This window comes from Girardinichthys multiradiatus, chromosome 2 (assembly GCF_021462225.1).
Source record: "Girardinichthys multiradiatus isolate DD_20200921_A chromosome 2, DD_fGirMul_XY1, whole genome shotgun sequence".
Lineage (NCBI taxonomy): Eukaryota > Metazoa > Chordata > Actinopteri > Cyprinodontiformes > Goodeidae > Girardinichthys > Girardinichthys multiradiatus.
The window spans coordinates 5,464,316-5,487,477 of NC_061795.1; the positions used below are offsets into that span (position 1 = coordinate 5,464,316).

Below are 23,162 nucleotides of genomic sequence, written 5' to 3' on the forward strand. Positions count from 1 at the left end.
AGATGGGCGCGTCACTGCCAAGGACTACCGAACCATTCTTGAGGACCATGTGCATCCAATGGTTCAAACATTGTATCCTGAAGGCGGTGCCGTGTATCAGGATGACAATGCACCAATACACACAGCAAGACTGGTGAAGGATTGATTTGATGAACATGAAAGTGAAGTTGAACATCTCCCATGGCCTGAACAGTCACCAGATCTAAATATTATTGAGTCACTTTGGGGTGTTTTGGAGGAGCGAGTCAGGAAACGTTTTCCTCCACCAGTATCACGTAGTGACCTGGCCACTATCCTGCAAGACGAATGGCTTAAAATCCCTCTGACCACTGTGCAGGACTTGTATATGTTATTCCCAAGACGAATTGACGCTGTACTGGCTGCAAAAGGAGGCCCTACACCATACTAATAAATTATTGTAGTCTAAAACCAGCTGTTTCAGTTTCATTGTCCAAGCCCTGTATATGACAATCAATGCAAGCATAAGAAAAAATGAAACTACTTAAATTCAAATGATTTAGTTTTTTTATAAATGTACCAGCTTTTGTTCTAACAACTTACTGTGCTTATGGTGCGTTCACACCGAACGTGGATTCTGCAATAGGAGCGGCCGATTTACATGTTATCCCTACGTAGAGGTAAGTTCAGGAGCGGAGCAGAGCAGCGCGGTGCGAAGGAGACGAAGGACACGGTGCGGAAGGTTATTCTTCTGCGCAGATATGTAACAGATTAGGGCTTAGTGATATATTAAGATAATAGGAAAACATGAGTTTGTTTTTTTAAAAATACAGATTTTTTAAAAAGAGATATAAGATGAAATGATGATAGTATCGAGATGGTCCACAATGCGTTATAATTATATTTTTAGATCCATCCGTTCCTCTTTCTTCCCCATTTATCTGTGCTGATTGCACCACCTCCCTCCTCCTCTGAACAGAACTCACCCCACCTCATCGTTACAGCCAATGGACAGAAAGTTTAGCACAAGTAGCCACAAGATGGAGCGGAGGGAGGAAAACACGGGAAAGCATGTTGAAGAGTAGCTGGTGTGCAAAAAGGGAACCAACGGCTCAGTTAATTGGAGATGGTTCGGATTCAGAATGTCAGATGAACAACTGAAAGATGTATTTTGTAGAAAATGCCGAAAACAAGTCCTGACAAAAGGTTCGAGCACTACAATCTTTTTTCAAAATTTACAACAGCGCCGCAAAGAGTATGGCGAGAGTGTAGAACTGTGTGTATGAGAGAAAAGGTGAGAAGTGCCGCAAGTTGGTAACTGGTATGCTGGAGAAGTGGAGTCTTGCCACCCAGTTCCCCAAAATTGTCTCACTTCACACTGACCACTGATATATGATCCAACCAAACCTACTTGAGTGTGACTACATTTTATCGAAGACTGGGAAGTGAAAAGTGCAGGTCTCCAGACCAGCTACTTTCTCCAAGACCACACCAGAGAGCACACAGTGGAAGCCCAGCAGACTGTCCTCACAAGCTGGAAAATCAACCCAACAGGACTGGTCGCTATAATTACTGACAATGAAGTAAAATGGTGTAACTAAATAAATTGTTGAGGATAAAGTCTTTTGAACATAGACTTCATCTGGCTTTTGCTGAGTGCTAATTGAAATGATAAATCAATTGATTTGAAATAGAAAACATATATAGCATATACACTATAATGCCAAAACTATTGCGGCCCACCACCAAATCAATGAATCCTGGTGTTGCAACCACTTCCATGGCGGCAGGTGTATAAAGGTTGGTGTGGAGAAATTTGACTGGCCTGCCTCAACCTGACCTCAACCGTCTTGAACACATTTGGGGTGAATTAGAGATAGGACTGTAAATCTGGTTTTCTCATCTAACTATGAACACACTTCTAAGCCTTGTGGAAGATGTTTACAGAATGGTTAAAAGTTGCTATTGCTGAAAACGGCAGGTCCATCAATAAACGGGACGGTCTGCCATAAAGGATGGAAGGGAAGGTTGACTACATAAGTTGCAGAAACAGTCGAAATAAAATCTATTTCACAGTTGCACATTTAGTGCTATGCATCTTAACATTCAAGATTAAAAGAGAATAGCAAACACTAAATTGAATTGCAAAGTTCAGGTATTCGGGTAGTTTTATGGAAATTTGTGCGATTGCTAATCAAGCATTTCTGTTTTATCTGAACTGCAAAGAAAATCTCAAGTTTGTCTCATTTTAAAATCAGGTAACATGAATATATCATCACATTCTATTTTGATTAAGCTGTAGTTTTCCATCCCAGCTGACCTTCCATCAATATTCAGGGTTCGTACACTTTTCCCAAAGTAAAATTCAAGAAAAAAACATCAGAGGCACGGCAGACATGGCTGAACAACGCCAAGCCACAGCAAAGTTTTGCGTAATTAAACCATTAGCTAACCCCCTTTACTAGCGTTTTCAATAAAAATGTTTTATTGTTGCTGGTCCAGCGGCTGGTCTTTTAACCAGGTGATGTCTGTTGCTCACACGCTGGTATTACGAAAAGGAGCAAACCCTCTCTGAGCGGCAGTGAGGCTTTCTGAGGATTTTGTGCCTTTAACATAAAAATATCAAACTGAGGATTTTAATCAAACTGTTCGTGCTCTTAATTACAAAACTGTGCAGTTAGAATATCAAGCACTTTCAATGACTTCATACTTTCCAAACCTTGAAAACATCTTGATAAAATTCAAGCACAAAAAACATTTTACAAATAGGTCGATACATGTACCCAGCACTCCAGCCTACATGTGAGGAGGACAGTAACTTCATGGAATGTCAGTTGGAGATGCTCCAAAATGAGGCGTGTAAAACAGACTCAACAGCTACTCCTAATAAATAATAAAAGCACAAAACAGAACAAATAAGGCTATTGTTATGAAAGGTATTTTTGCCCCACGTTGTGCATGTTTTAATAATCACTCATGTGATTGAATATACGTGGCTATATTAATTGTTCATGTGTGTCTCTGGTGTGTACTGTGGTTGTTTCACATCATTAACAGCTCCCCAGTGTGTCCTCCAAGTCTCACCAAAGCATAATCTGTAAATGTGTGTCCACCACATATACTGCTTCTGCGGGGCTAAACAAATTTCAACAGTCAGTTCAATATTGATACATCTCAACTTCGACAGTATTATGGGCTTGTGAAAGCCGAATAATGCCAACAGACTTAAAATGTTACCATTAATTTCTTGTGTATGATTATGAATTGAAATAATGGAACTGGTTTAGGATGGCAGCAGAAAACAATAGTATGGTTAGCTCAACAATACCTCCATTTACTTAGCCTTTTGGAAAGCAGCTTCTCCTCTGGTTGTCCCAACAGCTCAAGCCAGGGCAGCCCAGACAACGGATTTCAGTTCAGTTCAGTTTTATTTAAAAAATTCACTTCGGTGACAATTAATTCCTACAGTAAACATTTGTTTGTTCTAGATCAGTGCTTCAGAACTAGGTACAGATCTTGGCTGGTTCAGACACCTGATGCCTCCACCCCATAAAAGCTCCAAATCTCCTTTTTATCATGGGAGCTCTTCTCTCCCCCTTTTGTTTGGTTGGTGCATTAAACACTTCAGCAGTTGTTGGAGCCATACATGAGCGAAACGTAACAAAACGTTACAATCTAGGCTAAAAGCTGTTATAAACCATTTTTACAAACACCAAACAGTTGAATCAGAAAGCAAAATAACTCCACAAAACAGCATCACATCAAACTTCAGTCTCGAGTGTTCACCACACGGCATCCACACACTCAACCAGCATGCGTCCTAAAGCAGAGATCTCAGATTCCAAAAATATGTTTCGTCATTGTATTATCAGTGAACACTTTGTCAATGATCATTATATTATATCTACCGTGAATTCCGGACTACAGAGCGCACCTGATTAAAAGCCGCATGCTCTAATTTTAGAAAGAAAACCAATATTGTACAGGCCGCACCGGATGTTAAGCCGTTGTTTAATCACAAATAAATCAGTCATAGTAACAGTTACAATAATGGTTCCACTTTTACGTCTTACCTTTATATACAGGTACCAAATGTCTGCAATTAGACTATAGCTGTGAAGCTTTACTTGATTTATTTCAGTTGTGAAATTTCAGGCGGAAATTGTTCTAAAACGCCTCAGGGTTTAGAAGGTTAATAAATTTTACAGAATAGCCTTGTTAACACAGAGGTCTGACCTTTGCTGAAATTGGCACTGGCTCCTCTGTCCAGTAACAGTTTGGCCAGGTTGTAGTTCGCCACACTGACGGCATACATCAGAGGAGTCCATCCAAAACTCACCCTGGTTTCCACATCCATTCCTGTCCAAACCATAAACATTACATTAACAAACTACTTTGTGGTCTCATGACTGTGGCGCACCACTCTCTACCAGCAGGAGAGAAATAACTAGGCTTTAGTGGGAAGGGAAAAACATATGAGCTCTATGTAGGGTCGGGCATCACTTTAATTTGAACGATTCCGGTTCCTTGCTATTCTCAATTCCCGTTCTTTTAAGGCAGGGTGAAAAAAGTTTACATGGTTTAAATAAGCTAGATAACCCCAGTTCTTTTGGATTAAATATACTGAACTTCTCTATGAATTTTAATTCTATGATTTTTTTATTTGTCTGTAAAAAAGAAATACATGGGCTAACGTTAGCTGGGTATTTGCATTTATGTTTTAGTTAGAGTAAAACCCATTAGCTGCCTCAATGTCGGTATAAGATGAATTTTATTGTTTGACCTGATTCTGACTGCAGTGCGCTGCTAGGCTGAGTGTCGGAACCTGAGGAAGAGGCAACATAGGAAAGCTGGAGCAATGCATCAAAGAGGGGGCAGTGTGGCTCTTCTAGACCGTGAATCTGTAGGTGTTTGATTATGTTGGTTGTGCACCCTCCTCCGCGTGATATAATTTTATTGAGAGTGTTGCACTGAGCCAACTGGTCATGTCCTTTATTAAAATAAAACCACAGTTTCAATCGCCGGCACACACTGTCCATGGTTTTGTATACACTTCCAATTACAGGAATGTTGGTCCCAGTTCCAATCGATTCTCGAGACTCGATGCCCAACCCTACCTGCTAGGTGGCAATAAAGTTTTTCAATGTCTCCAGATTTTTTTAGTACTGGCAAAAGGTTGATTTACATTAAAATTAACATTCAAAATTTATAAATGTTAAATTATTAAAACATACTTAATATCAAATAACCATTTACTCAAGTAATCACCTCTTGTACAAACTACATAGTGTTTTAAATGAACAGAAAAAGCAAGCAATTTAAAAAAGCATGCTAAGGTACTTATGGTTGTTTTCTCTTCATTTCTGCTCTTTGATACCATCAAATAGCTTCCATCATAACAGTAAAGCAAATAGTTACCATTGTCCAACAGTTGTTTAACAGTATTTGTGTCTCCTTTACTGATGGCTTTTTTCAGCACAGACATTTGGTCCCCTCCAACCATCACAGGAAAGCCCAGGTCCTAAGGAAACACATTAAGAATCCTTCTTACTGAACCAAGAATCATTTTAGCTTAACAAGAAATGAACAACAGCTCTAGGCATGTCACTTTAACAGTCTCTGAAAGTGTATGGATGAAAACTTGGCTGTGTTATAACATTTAGCACAAGTGTCACTAATGTGTTTTGGAGGAAAACATAAAAGGACGTAAACATGACAAGTTATTACTACACTAGACTTTTCTTTGATATTATAGTGCAATACTTGATTGGTTAGAATAATTCATGTATTATGCCTTCAGTCACAGCTTGCCAATGATATATTACACCATTCGAATAGACTTTCACTGTTACTTGATACAGTCAATGCAATTTTCAACAAACTCATGTTTTCCTAATATCCTGCAGTCCAAAAACAAGTCAATTTGCCGAGATCAGGGGCTGTGTGCACTTTTAGAGCATGCATCAGGAAAATAAAACCAAAGGAAGATGAGCTTGCAACTCAGCATTCACCAGAGCATCATGAGACCACTGGGTCTGGGCTGAGCTCTGTGTCATAGTCCTACATTCTGATCTAAAATGTTCAGTCCATTAAATCTAAGCAAACTTGTGCACCATTCCTACGATGTTTGCTATGCAAGATTCTTTCTGTGGGATTTGTTTTACAATTTGGATTAATGGTGAAAAGTTTGATAGGAAATAATGAACATTTTAATTACATAAAATTGACAGCTCCGACAAACCTGATGTAAGTCTAAAAAAAAAAAAGTTATCTTTGTTTTTAAACAGGTAGTAATCTTTGAAAGACCTGTTAGTAACACATAAAAATGGACTCACACTGGACCATTTAACATTTTTTTGTGCTTTCCCAGAGGAGACTTAATTGAGCTAAAGGTCAAACTGCCACTTTTTAAATATACAAAACAATTTTTCCAGTTTCTGGGTAACACTCAAAATTTAGTCCAGAATTTACTACTGCAAGTACTGTGGTTTTCATGGCTGACTTAACACTTCAGCTGCCGTTTTCACTCCAGCTGTTTAAACGGCAGTTGCATAACTGGCTGTGCAATTTCCTAGCATAGGACAAATATCCCCCTTTTCCACAGGCTCTACTTTCGTTGGCTCCACTCTACTCAGCCCGTTTTGTGACCGTTTCAATCACTGGACATTCCGGCCTGGTTCTGGCTTTCTTGGTACCTCCTTGACAGCAGTTCCTATTGGGGCTGAGCAGGGCCAAATGTGATGTGAACAGACTGTTGTTCACTGATTGGCCATGAGCAGGTCAGACTTACAGGGGTTGGACAATGAAATTGAAACACTTTTCATTTTAGTGTGGGAGGTTTCATGGCTAAATTGGACCAGCCTGGTAGCCAGTCTTCATTGATTGCACATTGCACCAGTAAGAGCAGAGTGTGAAGGTTCAATTAGCAGGGTAAGAGCACAGTTTTGCTCAAAATATTGAAATGCACACAACATTATGGGTGACATACCAGAGTTCAAAAGAGGACAAATTGTTGGTGCACGTCTTGCTGGCGCATCTGAGACCAAGACAGCAAGTCTTTGTGATGTATCAAGAGCCACGGTATCCAGGGTAATGTACTGGTCCTTCTCAAAATATTAGCATATTGTGATAAAGTTAATTATTTTCCATAATGTCATGATGAAAATTTAACATTCATATATTTTAGATTCATTGCACACTAACTGAAATATTTCAGGTCTTTTATTGTCTTAATACGGATTATTTTGGCATACAGCTCATGAAAACCCAAAATTCCTATCTCACAAAATTAGCATATCATTAAAAGGGTCTCTAAACGAGCTATGAACCTAATCATCTGAATCAACGAGTTAACTCTAAACACCTGCAAAAGATTCCTGAGGCCTTTAAAACTCCCAGCCTGGTTCATCACTCAAAACCCCAATCATGGGTAAGACTGCCGACCTGACTGCTGTCCAGAAGGCCACTATTGACACCCTCAAGCAAGAGGGTAAGACACAGAAAGACATTTCTGAATGAATAGGCTGTTCCCAGAGTGCTGTATCAAGGCACCTCAGTGGGAAGTCTGTGGGAAGGAAAAAGTGTGGCAGAAAACGCTGCACAACGAGAAGAGGTGACCGGACCCTGAGGAAGATTGTGGAGAAGGGCCGATTCCAGACCTTGGGGGACCTGCGGAAGCAGTGGACTGAGTCTGGAGTAGAAACATCCAGAGCCACCGTGCACAGGCGTGTGCAGGAAATGGGCTACAGGTGCCGCATTCCCCAGGTCAAGCCACTTTTGAACCAGAAACAGCGGCAGAAGCGCCTGACCTGGGCTACAGAGAAGCAGCACTGGACTGTTGCTCAGTGGTCCAAAGTACTTTTTTCGGATGAAAGCAAATTCTGCATGTCATTCGGAAATCAAGGTGCCAGAGTCTGGAGGAAGACTGGGGAGAAGGAAATGCCAAAATGCCAGAAGTCCAGTGTCAAGTACCCACAGTCAGTGATGGTCTGGGGTGCCGTGTCAGCTGCTGGTGTTGGTCCACTGTGTTTTATCAAGGGCAGGGTCAATGCAGCTAGCTATCAGGAGATTTTGGAGCACTTTATGCTTCCATCTGCTGAAAAGCTTTATGGAGATGAAGATTTCATTTTTCAGCACTACCTGGCACCTGCTCACAGTGCCAAAACCACTGGTAAATGGTTTACCGACCATGGTATCACTGTGCTCAATTGGCCTGCCAACTCTCCTGACCTGAACCCCATAGAGAATCTGTGGGATATTGTGAAGAGAACGTTGAGAGACTCAAGACCCAACACTCTGGATGAGCTAAAGGCCACTATTGAAGCATCCTGGGTCTCCATAAGACCTCAGCAGTGCCACAGGCTGATTGCCACGCCGCATTGAAGCAGTCATTTCTGCAAAAGGATTCCCGACTTAAGTATTGAGTGCATAACTGTACATGATTATTTGAAGGTTGACGTTTTTTGTATTAAAAACACTTTTCTTTTATTGGTCGGATGAAATATGCTAATTTTGTGAGATAGGAATTTTGGGTTTTCATGAGCTGTATGCCAAAATCATCCGTATTAAGACAATAAAAGACCTGAAATATTTCAGTTAGTGTGCAATGAATCTAAAATATATGAATGTTAAATTTTCATCATGACATTATGGAAAATAATGAACTTTATCACAATATGCTAATATTTTGAGAAGGACCATCAAGAAGGACGAACCACATCCAACAGGATTAACTGTGGACGCAAGAGGAAGCTGTCTGAATGGGATGTTCGGGTGCTAACCCGGATTTTATCCAAAAAACATAAAACCATGGCTGCCCAAATCACGGCAGATTTAAATGTGCACCTCAACTCTCCTGTTTCCACCAGAACTGTCCGTTGGGAGCTCCACAGGGTCAATATACACGGCCGGGCTGCTATAGCCAAACCTTTGGTCACTCATGCCAATGCCAAACGTCGGTTTCAATGGTGCAAGGAGCGCAAATCTTGGGCTGTGGACAATGTGAAACATGTATTGTTCTCTGATGAGTCCACATTTACCATGTTCCCCACATCCGGGAGAGTTAAGGTGTGGAGAAGCCCCAAAGAAGCGTACCACCCAGACTGTTGCATGCCCAGAGTGAAGCATGGGGGTGGATCAGTGATGGTTTGGGCTGCCATATCATGGCATTCCCTTGGCTCAATACTTGTGCTAGATGGGCACGTCACTGCCAAGGGCTACCGAACCATTCTTGAGGACCATGTGCATCCAATTGTTCAAACATTGTATCCTGAAGGCGGTGCCGTGTTTCAGGATGACAATGCGCCAATACACACACCAAGACTGTTGAAAGATTGGTTTGATGAACATGAAAGTGAAGTTGAACATCTCCCATGGCCTGCACAGTCACCAGATCTAAATATTATTGAGTCACTTTGGGGTATTTTGGAGGAGCGAGTCAGGAAACGTTTTCCTCCACCAGTATCACGTAGTGACCTGGCCACTATCCTGCAAGAAGAATGGCTTAAAATCCCTCTGACCACTGTGCAGGACTTGTATATGTCATTCCCAAGACGAATTGACGCCCTATTGGCTGCAAAAGGAGGCCCTACACCATACTAATAAGTTATTGTGGTCTAAAACCAGGTGTTTCAGTTTCATTGTCCAACCCCTGTATGTCAGCGGCATGAAAAAGTGTTTGCCGAGGTATCAGAGAGAATGCCACGGATTTTACCGTACACCGCACTGCCGGGAAAAGCTCAAAATCCTCAAGAGCGACTACAAAAAACATTAGGACCACAATGGCTGGAGCAGGTCAAAGCGAAAGCAGTGGGGGTGGTTAAAAATCACTGTTGGAAGACATGATGTGCGGCAGTTAGTGTTTATTTTACTTTGGTCCCGACCCCCACTTTGGGAACACCTGGCCTAAAGCACCAAGTGCTGAAAGCGCCCTGTTCCAACCACTAAATAGAAAAACAAGATAATTGATAACAACAGTGTGCAGTCCTAACCCTATCCCTGTTCTGTATTGATTATAAAAATAAAGGAAAATATAAAACCTACCCCACCCATTGCAGTTCATTCTTCTGATGGAACTTCACTGTTGTCAATCAAGGACTCTATCGCACCACTATCAGCCGATGCAATGTAAGTAGGTAAATAAATAAAAACAAAATGTGTTTAAATAAATTTTAAGTGCGATTGCTAACCTTTCTGACATGTTATTTGAATTCTAGAATTGCGCCTCTCAGGGTGGCAACAGGTTGTCACTCTGTTACTTTTTATTCTGATTAATTCTTTTTTGAAACTCTAATTCCTCTTGTGGTGGATAAAAATAGATGTTTTTGACGATTACCCTCTGCGGTATCAGATGCAGTGCAGCTGGAAGGATTTTTGCTGATACTATTTTACTTTTGGACATTTGTTACGAAGCGTCACCATGGCAACAGGTTTTTTTTTTTTTTTTTATAACCGCATCATCAGAGTCAGGGACTCAACAAGCTAATAAAGGCTGGCTCTGTTCTAAGGACTCCTCTGGAACCTCTGGAGATCATTGTGCAAAAAAGGATTCTTCAGAAAGTGAAGAACATTATGGAGCATTATTCTAGAATTTTGCCGCTCAAGGTGGCAGCAGGTTGGAGTAGCTCTGTTACTTTTGATTCTGATTTATTCTTTTTTGGGAACTCTTCCTCTTGTGGTGGCAGTTGATTTTTTTTGGACGACTGTCCTCTCTGGTGTCGGATGCTCTGCAGCTTGGAGGATTTTTCCCAATACTTTTCTACTTTTGGACATTTGTTATGATGCATTGCCATGGCAACGGGGTTGTTTCTTACAACCGGGAGCAGCTGATTAATATCTCAAAAGCTCAAAGTGTCATCTCTGCAGTCCAGATATTGAACTGTTGGCAGTAAGTTTTCGTCCATATTATTTACCCAGAGAGTTCACCATTGTTATTTTGGCAACAGTTTATGTTCCACCTTCCGCTGTTGCCGACACTGCATGTGATGCCATCAGCTCAGTTGTTGCTAAGCTACAGACACAAAACCCCAATGCTTTTGTGGCAATTTCTGGTGATTTTAACCACGCTTCACTCTCTGCTACATTTCCAACGTTTCAACAGTTTGTCAGCTGCTCTACCAGAGAAAACAAAACGTTGGATTTGTTTTATGCAAATGTAAAGGACTCATACATCTCTACAGCAAGACCTCCTCTAGGCAAATCAGATCACAATCTTGTTTTTCTCTGCTCGAAATATAAGCCCCTTGTTCAGAGGCAACCTGTAATAAAGAGGACTGTGAGAAAATGGTCACAGGAAGCTGAAGAAGCTCTGCAAGGTTTCTTTCAGGCTACAGACTGGGACGCACTTTGCCACCCACATGGAGAGGACATCAATGCCATGATTGAGTGTGTAACCGACTATATAAACTTCTGTGTGGATAACATCATCCCCACCAGAACCGTGAGATGCTTCCCCAACAACAAACCTTGGATCACCAGTGACCTGAAGGACCTGCTTAACAAGAAAAAAAAGCCTTCAGAGAGGGAGACAGAATTATTGAAGAGTATACAGAAGCAACTTAAAGTCAAGATAAGAGACAGCAAGGAGGTGTACAAGAAGAAGCTGGAGAGCAAGCTCCAGCAAAACAATATCAGAGATGTGTGGACAGGGATGAAGATCACAGGCTTCAAGCAGAAGGATGATCAGACCGATGGAGTTGTGGACAGAGCCAATGAACTGAACACATTCTTCAATAGGTTAAGTTCAGAAACAAGCTTCGCATCCTCCTCTCCTGCTCACAGCCAAACAGACATTCCACCTTCCTTTGACCCACAGGACCCACAACTGTCCAGTAACACCTCAAACTTTTTATCTTCCACCTCAGCCCTAGACCCTTCTGCTTCTACATGTTTGTTTTCAACTATATCAGAAGGTGCTGATGCTTCCTTTGCTTCCCCTTTCCACCTGTGTGTCTCAAGAAGTCAAGTGAAGATGCAACTGGAGAGACTGAACTGGAATAAGGCTGCAGGTCCAGATCATGTCAGCCCTAGTCTTGAAGGGCTGTGCAGAGTAGCTCTGTGGGATTCTGCAGCACCTCTTCAACCTTAGCCTGGCCCAAAAGAAGGTTCCGGTGTTGTGGAAGACCTCCTGTCTTGTTCCGGTACCAAAGAAAACTCAGTCCTCAATGACTATACAGGTCCTTCTCAAAATATTAGCATATTGTGATAAAGTTCATTATTTTCCATAATGTAATGATGAAAATTCAACATTCATATACTTTAGATTCATTGCACACTAACTGAAATATTTCAGGTATTTTATTGTCTTAATACGGATGATTTTGACATACAGCTCATGAAAACCCAAAATTCCTATCTCAAAAAATTAGCATATTTCATCCGACCAATAAAAGAAAAGTGTTTTTAATACAAAAAACGTCAACCTTCAAATAATCATGTACAGTTATGCACTCAATACTTGGTCGGGAATCCTTTGGCAGAAATGACTGCTTCAATGCGGCGTGGCATGGAGGCAATCAGTCTGTGGCACTGCTGAGGTCTTATGGAGGCCCAGGATGCTTCGATAGCGGCCTTTAGCTCATCCAGAGTGTTGGGTCTTGAGTCTCTCATCGTTCTCTTCACAATATCCCACAGATTCTCTATGGGGTTCAGGTCAGGAGAGTTGGCAGGCCAATTGAGCCCAGTGATACCATGGTCAGTAAACCATTTATTCACCAGTGGTTTTGGCACTGTGAGCAGGTGCCAGGTCGTGCTGAAAAATGAAATCTTCATCTCCATAAAGCTTTTCAGCAGATGGAAGCATGAAGTGCTCCAAAATCTCCTGATAGCTAGCTGCATTGACCCTGCCCTTGATAAAACACAGTGGACCAACACCAGCAGCTGACACGGCACCCCAGACCATCACTGACTGTGGGTACTTGACACTGGACCTCTGGCATTTTGGCATTTCCTTCTCCCCAGTCTTCCTCCAGACTCTGGCACCTTGATTTCCGAATGACATGCAGAATTTGCTTTCATCCGAAAAAAGTACTTTGGACCACTGAGCAACAGTCCAGTGCTGCTTCTCTGTAGCCCAGGTCAGGCGCTTCTGCCGCTGTTTCTGGTTCAAAAGTGGCTTGACCTGGGGAATGCGGCACCTGTAGCCCATTTCCTGCACACGCCTGTGCACGGTGGCTCTGGATGTTTCTACTCCAGACTCAGTCCACTGCTTCTGCAGGTCCCCCAAGGTCTGGAATCGGCCCTTCTCCACAATCTTCCTCAGGGTCCGGTCACCTCTTCTCGTTGTGCAGCGTTTTCTGCCACACTTTTTCCTTCCCACAGACTTCCCACTGAGGTGCCTTGATACAGCACTCTGGGAACAGCCTATTCGTTCAGAAATTTCTTTCTGTGTCTTACCCTCTTGCTTGAGGGTGTCAATAGTGGCCTTCTGGACAGCAGTCAGGTCGGCAGTCTTACCCATGATTGGGGTTTTGAGTGATGAACCAGGCTGGGAGTTTTAAAGGCCTCAGGAATCTTTTGCAGGTGTTTAGAGTTAACTCGTTGATTCAGATGATTAGGTTCATAGCTCGTTTACAGACCCTTTTAATGATATGCTAATTTTGTGAGATAGGAATTTTGGGTTTTCATGAGCTGTATGCCAAAATCATCCGTATTAAGACAATAAAAGACCTGAAATATTTCAGTTAGTGTGCAATGAATCTAAAATATATGAATGTTAAATTTTCATCATGACATTATGGAAAATAATTAACTTTATCACAATATGCTAATATTTTGAGAAGGACCTGTAAATGAATAAATACTGCTATTGATAAATCATTAATAAATATTCCATGAAATAAATAAATATCCCCATAAAAAACAAAATAATTATGTTAAAAGAATTTTTTATCTTGTTTTATTTAATTCATTTCAAGATTTATTTAATTTACTTAAAGATTTATTTATTTATTTCATAATGCAGTTTTATTTTGTAACGCTACTTTACATATTCCAATGACTTGCTTTTAACCCCGTTTTTCATTTTAAGCTCTTCTTATTTCATGTTCTTGTATTCAAATGAGGGGGCGGAGTTTTATCTGTTGGGCGGTGCTGGGACAGCAGGACGGAGCTCAATTTGTGACAGAGGCCGGCCGCTGCCTGCCAGAAGACAGCATGGCGGAGGGAGCCAGGGTTTCCACGAGAATGCCAGGAGGTGCCAGACCAGCCATAAAAGCCTGCCACAGCGGTTGCCGCTGTTTTTGTGGAAGCTGTTTGTGCAATAAGTCTTCATCATCCTTTCAGCACGTCATACACACACATAGTGCTATTTATTTTCCATCCAAATAAATACAGCCACCTTATGTTATGGGTCTAACGCTGATTATTAAATAAAAACCAATAAAGACATCATAATTTAAAAGTAACAGGCTATAACAACAATGACATCCCGTTTGCCGATGATCAGCATTGGCTTCCACAAAAACAGCGGCAACCGCCGTGGCAGGCTTTTACAGCCAATCTGGCACCAGGGGAGCCAGGCTCCCACCAGCATGCAGTGGCACTGGCGGCAGCATCTCCAGCATGCTGTCTTCTGGCAGGCAACTGCCACAAATTGAGTTCGGCCCTGCTGTCCCAGCGCCACCCAGCAGATAAAACTTCGTCCCCTCATTTGAATATAAGAACATGAAATAAAAACAGCTTGAAATGAAAATCGGGGTTAAAAAGTAAGTCACTGAAATACGTAAAGTAGCTTTACAAAATAAAACATTGAAATAAAAAAAAATCATAAATAAATCTTTAAATTAAATAAATCTTGAAATGAATTAAATAAGATGAAATTTTCTTTTAATTAATTTGTTTAATTTTATGGGTATATTTATTCATTTCATGGAATATTTATTAATAATTTATCAATAGCAGTATTTATTTATTTATTTCATTTTGAATGAAACGGCTCTCCATAGAATTAGTCTGTGCTGCAGCTGCATGTTTTTCAGCAACAGGTTAAATATAATATACATCTGTCCTGGATAGATGCACCAACGACGTTATTGCCACATCTGTCCACACATGGAGGTTCTTAAAGTTTATTTTTACTGTACAATTAAACGGCTCAACCTCCAAACTTTTCTAAACATCCATAGAGACAGAAAACTTATTTGGTTAACATTCCTACTAATGCAAGTATGTTTATCTGAATTCAAAATAAACACATTTAGTACATGGAAGAACGGCAAGAAAATACAAAACAGTTAGGCTTCCGCCACGTTGCTGAGTCCCTGAAAAAAAAAGCTAATGCATGCAGACGCGAAAGCGTATAACACTATTCCCCTTCAATATAATAACTTTATACTTAAAAAGTTGTGGTTTATTTTTTATGTTTTCCAATGAGGTTTGTTCTTTTGTAACAATTATGTCGCTAAAAGCATCTTGCTGACGTAAGAAAAAAGAAATTTAGAAAGTATAAGACTTGCTAAGCTAGCTGGAGTTACATACGGACCCATAATACTTCCGAGCTACAAGTGAGTTTTAGCTATAAAATCAAACAACGGCGGAGGCGAAATGTAAGACTTTCTTTACAGTAACCTTCATGTCAGAAGTGGCGTTTTCCGAAAAGGATCCAACGTCCCACTCATCGTTGCTGGCGTCGCTTTCATCTCCAGCGGGGAAGGCGTAATTAGTTAAGCTCCGCATATCTCCAGCTAGCTAATGAGAGCCAACAGCAGCTACTTACAGGGGTGCGAGGGAGGGAGTGGGCGGAGTTAAACGTCACGTGATGCACGCATGTCGGCTCTGGATCCGGTGAGAGTGGACATCCTTCATGGCACCTGTGAGGCAAGTTTGACTTGCATATTGCTAAAATATATTTATCTGCCAAATTTGCCTATCTTCTAAATAAAGGAAAAATGTAGTACCCCTTTGTCAACCAGCTGATTGGCAGTGTGCAGGAACAGATGGAGGTTTAGCAGCGCTAAATTACTCTATGCTCCATATAGCCTGAGAAAACTGTAGTCACTCCAGCACTTTTTCTGGCATCTCATTAAAAGGATTGGAAAGTGGAGGAACAGTGTAGTGCAATATTTTAACATGAAGAGTAACTTTTTAAACCTCTGTGTGTGTTGAGACTGGTGACAAGCCCATGCCTAACGAACACATGATTAAAATAACATGCATTCTAAAGGATTTAGTCTATTGACGTTTAACCAATGGCAGCTGGTGGAGTTTTCGCCAAGGATGGGAGATTGGGAGGGATCGGGTGTTGATGGGATTCTCCTAAACCTGTATGTACATATGTGAGCATTTATGTATATAATAAATCAGTAAAAACTCTAAATGATTAAGATAATAATCTGAGCATAAACTTCTGACCCCAACATTAAAGAATGTGATTTTATTCTGTTAAAATTATTAGGTAATAAAAAAATTACATACTGAGTTGTAATTTTGAAGTTAATGGTAAAATAAAATCAGTACTCTGATTAGTTTTCTATTTTATTGAACACAAAAATATATTTTAATAAGGTATCATCTTTGCTTTGCACTTGGATAATGCTGAAGAATGGAGGCCCAAAATATAGATAATGTACGGAGATACAAGGTAGACTTAGACTTGTGTCACATTGAATCATTGCTCCTTCAGAGATAATTTGGTAATCCAGTCTAGTTTTATTCACGAAGCACTTTAAACACTCAACCTTTACAGAAGAACAAGTAAAAGATGTGGAAACAGTATGTCCTCAATACATTTAAAAGTTCTGTTTCTCATCAAGACACCTGGGTAATCATTTAATATGCTTACTTGTTTTTCAGAAAATCTAATTGGCATCTCAAATAGAATAGAACATCATGCTTCATCGGTATGGTACAAAGTGGGAGCAAATATAGTGAGAAACGAAGGAGAGATTAAACCGAGCCTTGTGGGACCCAAGAAGAAGTGGGCAGATGAGAAGGCATGGTCACTAAGGCTGCCACAGATAGGCCTACTTTTTTCCACCAGTAGGGTCTAAACCACTCCAGTGATGTCTCCCTGATGGTCTTCCTGTTTCAAACCGCAAAAGGTTTTAGCAGGCTAACACATCCTCCCCAGAAGAGGTCACTCTTTCCTCTGAACAAAGCATACACACTTTTTCTTCCAGCTTGTAATAATAGTTCACGAGTTTCAGCTCCTCAATAAATAAAGCTCTTTTTATTTTTTCAATGTGATCCTGTTTAATTTTAGGAAGCAAATAACTGAGTCATAACTCGCAAGACTCATCTTAAATACACAATGTGCTATATGTGAAAAGCAGGTTTTGCATAATATGACAACTGTAAAATGTCTCTACTGGGCTTACGTCAAGCAAAATTTCAAGATTTCTGTATTTCTTTGGGACAAATTTGACTTAAATGTTCCTTTTCCGTTTGGTCTGTCTCATGTGTCAAAAATATATTTTTCTCAAACTGATTTATGCCATTTGTTCAAATCTAATATTTGTGGTCCTGACTATAATCTGAAGGTAAATCTGCACTCTTGAATATGAGCTTTCTTTTGATTTTAGCATGTCTCTCATGTCACCTGTAGACCTGCATGGTCATTTTGTTTTACTTCAGACATGTACCTGCAGGGAGAACCAAATCCCTGAATTGTGACCTATGAGCTTCCAGTATTTTTTCTTACACAAAACAACCAAGCAACTAAATTTCCTGAAAGTTATGATTGGGTCCTATTAATATGCTGATATGAGTTACACAGAATCCAAAGGCTTGCTGTATTTTATCTCTGTTCCCCTGAGGAATGCCTTGAGGTTTTGATCCTCCCTCTCATGAAACTGCATGTAACATGAAACTGATACAAAAAAAAGATTAAAGTTTGTTCAAATGTCCCCGAACTGTTTCTACTGTTTTTTGTTTTTGTTTTTTGTGTGATTTATAGAGAAGCAGCTAAGTGTAAGTAAATATAAAGCCCCAGCTCAGTCAGCATTTACCAGTAGTTCAGAGCCACAGAGCCTGCAAAGTAAGCTGATTGGGCTCTGCTATCTTAATTTAATGTTTTAGGTTTAAGGAGCTGCAATATACATGAGGGGGATTACTCATTAAGGGGTGTGGTTTGATATGGCAGCCCAAACCATCACTGATGAAGAGCACAGTTTTGCTTCACTCTGGACATGCAACAGTCTGGGTGGTACGCTTCTTTGGGGCTTCTCCACACCGTAACTCTCCCAGATGTGGGGAAAACAGTAACGGTGGACTCATCAGAGAACAATACATGTTTCACATTGTCCACAGCCCGAGATTTGCACTCCTTGTACCATTGAAACCGACGTTTGGCATTGGCATGAGTGACCAAAGGTTTGGCTATAGCAGCCCGGCCGTGTATATTGACCCTGTGGAGCTCCCGACGGACAGTTCTGGTGGAAACAGGAGAGTTGAGGTGCACATTTAATTCTGCCGTGATTTGGGCAGCCGTGGTTTTATGTTTTTTGGATACAATCCGGGTTAGCACCCGAACATCCCTTTCAGACAGCTTCCTCTTGCGTCCACAGTTAATCTTGTTGGATGTGGTCGGTCCTTCTTGGTGGTATGCTGACATTACCCTGGATACCGTGGCTCTTGATACATCACAAAGACTTGCTGTCTTGGTCACAGATGCGCCAGCAAGACGTGCACCAACAATTTGTCCTCTTTTGAACTCTGGTATGTCACCCATAATGTTGTGTGCATTTCAATATTTTGAGCAAAACTGTGCTCTTACCCTGCTAATTGAACCTTCACACTCTGCTCTTACTGGTGCAATGTGCAATCAATGAAGACTGGCTACCAGGCTGGTCCAATTTAGCCATGAAACGTCCCACACTAAAATGACAGGTGTTTCAGTTTCATTGTCCAACCCCTGTATGTATGTATGTATGTATATATATATATTAGGATCTGAAAAACGTATGGAAAATCCATAATATCATGAAAGACTAAGTGTAATCAAGGGGCGAAAGCTGTGATCACCTCTTTTTCCAGCTGAGATGTTTTAGATCCCCTTCTTCTTGCCACAATATGCAACCTGAGACTCAACGGCGTGGAAATGACGTCCCAACATAAGTTTAGGCAAGTCAGCCTATAAAAGATGGACAGTCCTTTCATTACGCCGCCGAGTCCACAGGAGAAAGAGACAGACCTTAGGAGTGGACAGAGCAGAGACACCTTCAAGGGATTCAGATCGCACACTTTGTAAGGACTGAGCAGGACAGTTACCGGGCTGCAGCATTACACTAAGCCCAGACACAGAGGGGTGGATACAATCACACCCCTCCTGTGTTTCCTCGGGAGCTGCGTGGGGTGGACACACCAATGTAATCGAGGATCAGGGACCCTCAGGTACAGAGAAACCAAACTGGCGGCACTCTTAGAATGCAGAAGTCACCGGTGGAAGATGCGAACTTCCTCTCTAAGTTTGTCTTTTGGTAAGAGATGTTTCTGCTTCATTCTTCGGTCTGTAATTATTGTCCAGAGTCCACACGACGATCAGCGAAATTCCTCAGTTTCATTCAGATGCTGGCTGAATGGGGCCAGCCAATCCTTTAATGTGGATTTATTAGCAGCGAAGGGATTTTCTAATAAAGGGACAGTTTTGCAACAAAAATACGTGTGTGCGTTAACTATCTTTATCAAAAGCAGGATTTTCACTAAAGAAGCGTTATTAATGACAGTTGTGCGTAATTCGAGGTGCGCTCCGAGGAGGCGGATTATTACAAGCAGGTGATTGCTGGGCTGCATTTTTGGGAATATAATCGCTATATAGGTGTTGGGAAACTTGACTCAAATGAAGAAAAAATCTGAGAAAGCCAGCTTCAGATAAAATCTTAAAAATAAAAACGTCAAATTCCTTCAGAACTGCATATTTCACCTCCTCTAAGGTTCTTTTTTAGATATTTCTCACTCTTTGACATATCTTACACTTTATTATGATATTTGTGTTTTATCAACTGATATTTTTCTTTTGATCAAAAAGAAATTACCGTAGTTTATCAGTATGCTCTTCAGTAATGGGATGTCAGAAATAAGGAAGCAGACTTAAGATACAGCATTGGTAAACACCAGATAAACTGGGTTAGATTACTTGTTGTAAATTATTCTGCACCAGGTAAACTCAAACATCTGATTTTAAACCTGCCATCAGTGGCAAAGGAAAACCTACTCGTATTACAACTAAACATAGTTTACATTAAATGTTGAGGGCACTCCAATTTTTCCTGCCATAGTTTCTAACAACACACTAAATTCAGCTACAAAAGAAAATATATGTACAAAATGTGCTTTATGGGATTTACTATGCATATGTCTCATTCCCTAGACTACAGAAAGCCTGACGTTCAATCCTAGACTTCCTGAACAATTTAAATACATATTTGTTTATGATTTTGCAATCAGTTTTTGTGTGTTGAGCAATGTCTTTGAACTCTATTTATGGCTTCAAACAACTGATAGCCAACAATCTGTTTGCTCTGTGGTTTCCCCTCTAGGTGGATATCACCACTATTGAGGAAAGGTTTCACTAAAAAGTTGGAGCTGACCGATGTGTATAAGGTTCCTTCTTTTGATCTGGCAGACACCCTCTCTGAGAGACTTGAAAGGTTTGTACATCACAATATTTTTAGAAGTTTGTTGGACCATGGACACATCTAAAAGTTGCAGCACACCAGCCCTTGAGGCCTGGAGTTTGACACCTGTGGTTTAGACCAAACCATATTTGTATATTAGAATGGCCCAGTCAAAGTCCTGACTTAAACTGAGAGTCTGCGGTAAGCCTTGTAAACTGCTGTTCACAGACACTAACATGCACAGAAACTAAACCTTTCAGTTTTTAGATGTCCAAAGCTGGTAGACACATCCTAAAAGACTGTCATTCCAGCAAAAGGTGGTCTACAAAGTATTGATTTAGGATGGCCGATTTCATGTTTCAGATTTTTAATTGTTAATAACTGTAAATTCCATCCTTTTCCTTTCACGTTACAATTATACAGTACATTGTGTTAGTTTATCACATAAACTCCCAATAAAATACACTAAGAGCTGTAGTTATGTGAAGGAATGAAAAAAAATTCAAGGGTAAGAGTCATTGTTCAAGACACTTTACCCTATGTAGCAACATTATAAGGTACACTTAACTAGAACTAGTATTTGTGATTAAAATTGGTCTGGAGTGTGTCATTGGTCTGGAATGACACACGCAATAGGTGAAAGTTAACATTTTCTTTTGATTGTACTCATCTCCTTGTTCTGTCTCACTCACCACTTCTCTTTCTTTTTGGTATATCTTATTTTTTTCTTGTTCTTTGCAAATAAGATTGGTAGAATTTTAAAATGACCTCATGAAGGGATTTTACTTATCATCAAATGTTAAAAACAATTGTTGGTGCACAAGGGTTATTTCTTTTTGTGTTTTGTTCCCATCTTACATTCATGGTTTATTTTTGTCTTAAGGTTTCCAGATTGCCCTTGTTGGAAAAATAAAAAGCCCTATAATTTTGGAAGAGTTGGGTGTTTTTGAATTATTTATCAGATTTTATTCCCAGTGTTCATTGTTAAACTTCCCAAACAGCAGCAGTGACGTGGCGTCTCACATTGGCCTTGGACTTGCTGGTCTCCCAGGGGTGCTTATCACCTGAGTGATGCCAACAGGCCAGCTAATGTAGATGGGTGTTTAAAAAGTCAACCATAACAAATGTCAGTGTGCCCACAGGGTGATAAATGAGCAGTGGCAGTTTCTTTTTTTCTTTTTTAGTTTCAGCCTTCTGATCAGCAAACATTGAAGCCTTCTGGTAATGTGATATTTACTCTCCATAAAAGTGTGCTTTTTACTATCAACTACTCCATCATCCATAGCTCAAGTCTTCTACTGTATTAAAAAAGATTGACTAAATCAAGAACTGAAATAAAGTACAGGAAACTAAATAAATCTGAATGTAACTCATCTATCTGTAAACCACCCCCTTTAATTTAGGTTTTTATCCCTCCGAACAAAAAAAAAAAGAATTCGGTCCATAGAATATTATAGTGATCTAAGTTTTAACTCATGTGTACAAAAATCTAAAAATATTAGACTGTCATTATTTATTAAACAAAGATAAAGCCAAAATGGAAAAGCTGTGTTAGAAAAACTAAGTACACCCCAAAATTCAGAGCCACCTTTAGCTGCAGTAACATGAAGTATGTGTTTCCCAAATGGCTTCATCAGGCTTTTCATTGTGGAGAAACTTTGGCCCACTTTTCTCCAAGTTTGCTTCAGTCCAATGAGGGTTGCAAACATGTTTTATGCACTGCTCCTTTAAGGTCCAACCATAACAATTCAGCCAGGTTGGGGTCTGGACTTTGACAGGGCTATTTGCAACATGTCTGCTTTTTGATTCAGTTGTGCTGTTCTAGATTTGCTGCCATGTTTAGGATCAGCTAAGTATTAGTAGTCGAATGAGCAGAGAGCCTCACATTAAATGGTAAATGGACTGAACTTATATAGCGCTTTTCCAGTCATGCAGACCACTCAAAGTACTTTCCACTAGAGCCACATTCACCCAATCGCACTCACTTCTACCGAGGTGACTGTGGCTCAGTAGGAAGAGTAGTTGTCTTGCATTCAGAAGGTTGTGGGTTCGATTCCAGCTTTCTCCCCCTGGGCAAGGCACTTAACCTCAAGTTGCCTACCGATCTGCGTATCGTATCGTATGAATGTGTGAGCGCAATTGGGTGAATGTGGCTCTAGTGTAAAAGCGCTTTGAGTGGTCTGTATGACTGGAAAAGTGCTATATAAGTTCAGTCCATTTACCATTTACTAACGCTCACACATTCATACACCAGTAGGCAACCGGTAGGTTAAGTGCCTTGCCCAGGGGCACATCAACAAATGGCAGGAGGAAGCTGGAATCAAACCCACAACCTTCTGATTGCAAGACAACTACTCTTCCTACTGAGCCACCTTAGACTCTAGAACAGAACACTTTTGGTATAGTGAGGAGTTCATAGTCAGTTCGCCAAACATCTCTACATGGTTTTGTCCGTCCAAAAACATTGTATCAGAAGTATTTGAGTTTATTCAGATTAACCTTTCTGTTTGACAGAGAAGAAGCTTTCTCCTGACAATCTTTGTATTTGCTTGGACATCCACTTCTGGGAAAATTGGAAGTTGTCCTACATGTTTTCCAGTTGTGAGTAACCTTAGGTGCTGAATGATTTTTTGGCATTGGCATGATAACTTTGTC

General features: G+C 40.5%; 2 protein-coding genes across 2 annotated transcripts in view; one reads left to right on the plus strand and one right to left on the minus strand.

Annotated features, from left to right (window-relative positions):
* The window catches only part of asz1 (ankyrin repeat, SAM and basic leucine zipper domain containing 1), an 81,089-nt gene extending 65,410 nt beyond the window's left edge, over positions 1–15,679 (minus strand). Inside the window, exons 1-3 of the mRNA XM_047384743.1 lie at positions 15,523–15,679; positions 5,377–5,479; positions 4,195–4,317 (exon numbers count right to left, since the gene is read on the minus strand). Of these exons, the coding sequence (XP_047240699.1) occupies positions 4,195–4,317; positions 5,377–5,479; positions 15,523–15,630 (334 nt within the window). The 5' untranslated portion in view covers positions 15,631–15,679. The remainder of the gene's footprint in view (positions 1–4,194; positions 4,318–5,376; positions 5,480–15,522) is intronic.
* A 3,172-nt stretch (positions 15,680–18,851) lies between these two features.
* The window catches only part of cftr (CF transmembrane conductance regulator), a 95,049-nt gene continuing 90,738 nt past the window's right edge, over positions 18,852–23,162 (plus strand). The window contains exons 1-2 of the mRNA XM_047350147.1: positions 18,852–19,370; positions 20,430–20,540. Of these exons, the coding sequence (XP_047206103.1) occupies positions 19,318–19,370; positions 20,430–20,540 (164 nt within the window). The 5' untranslated portion in view covers positions 18,852–19,317. The remainder of the gene's footprint in view (positions 19,371–20,429; positions 20,541–23,162) is intronic.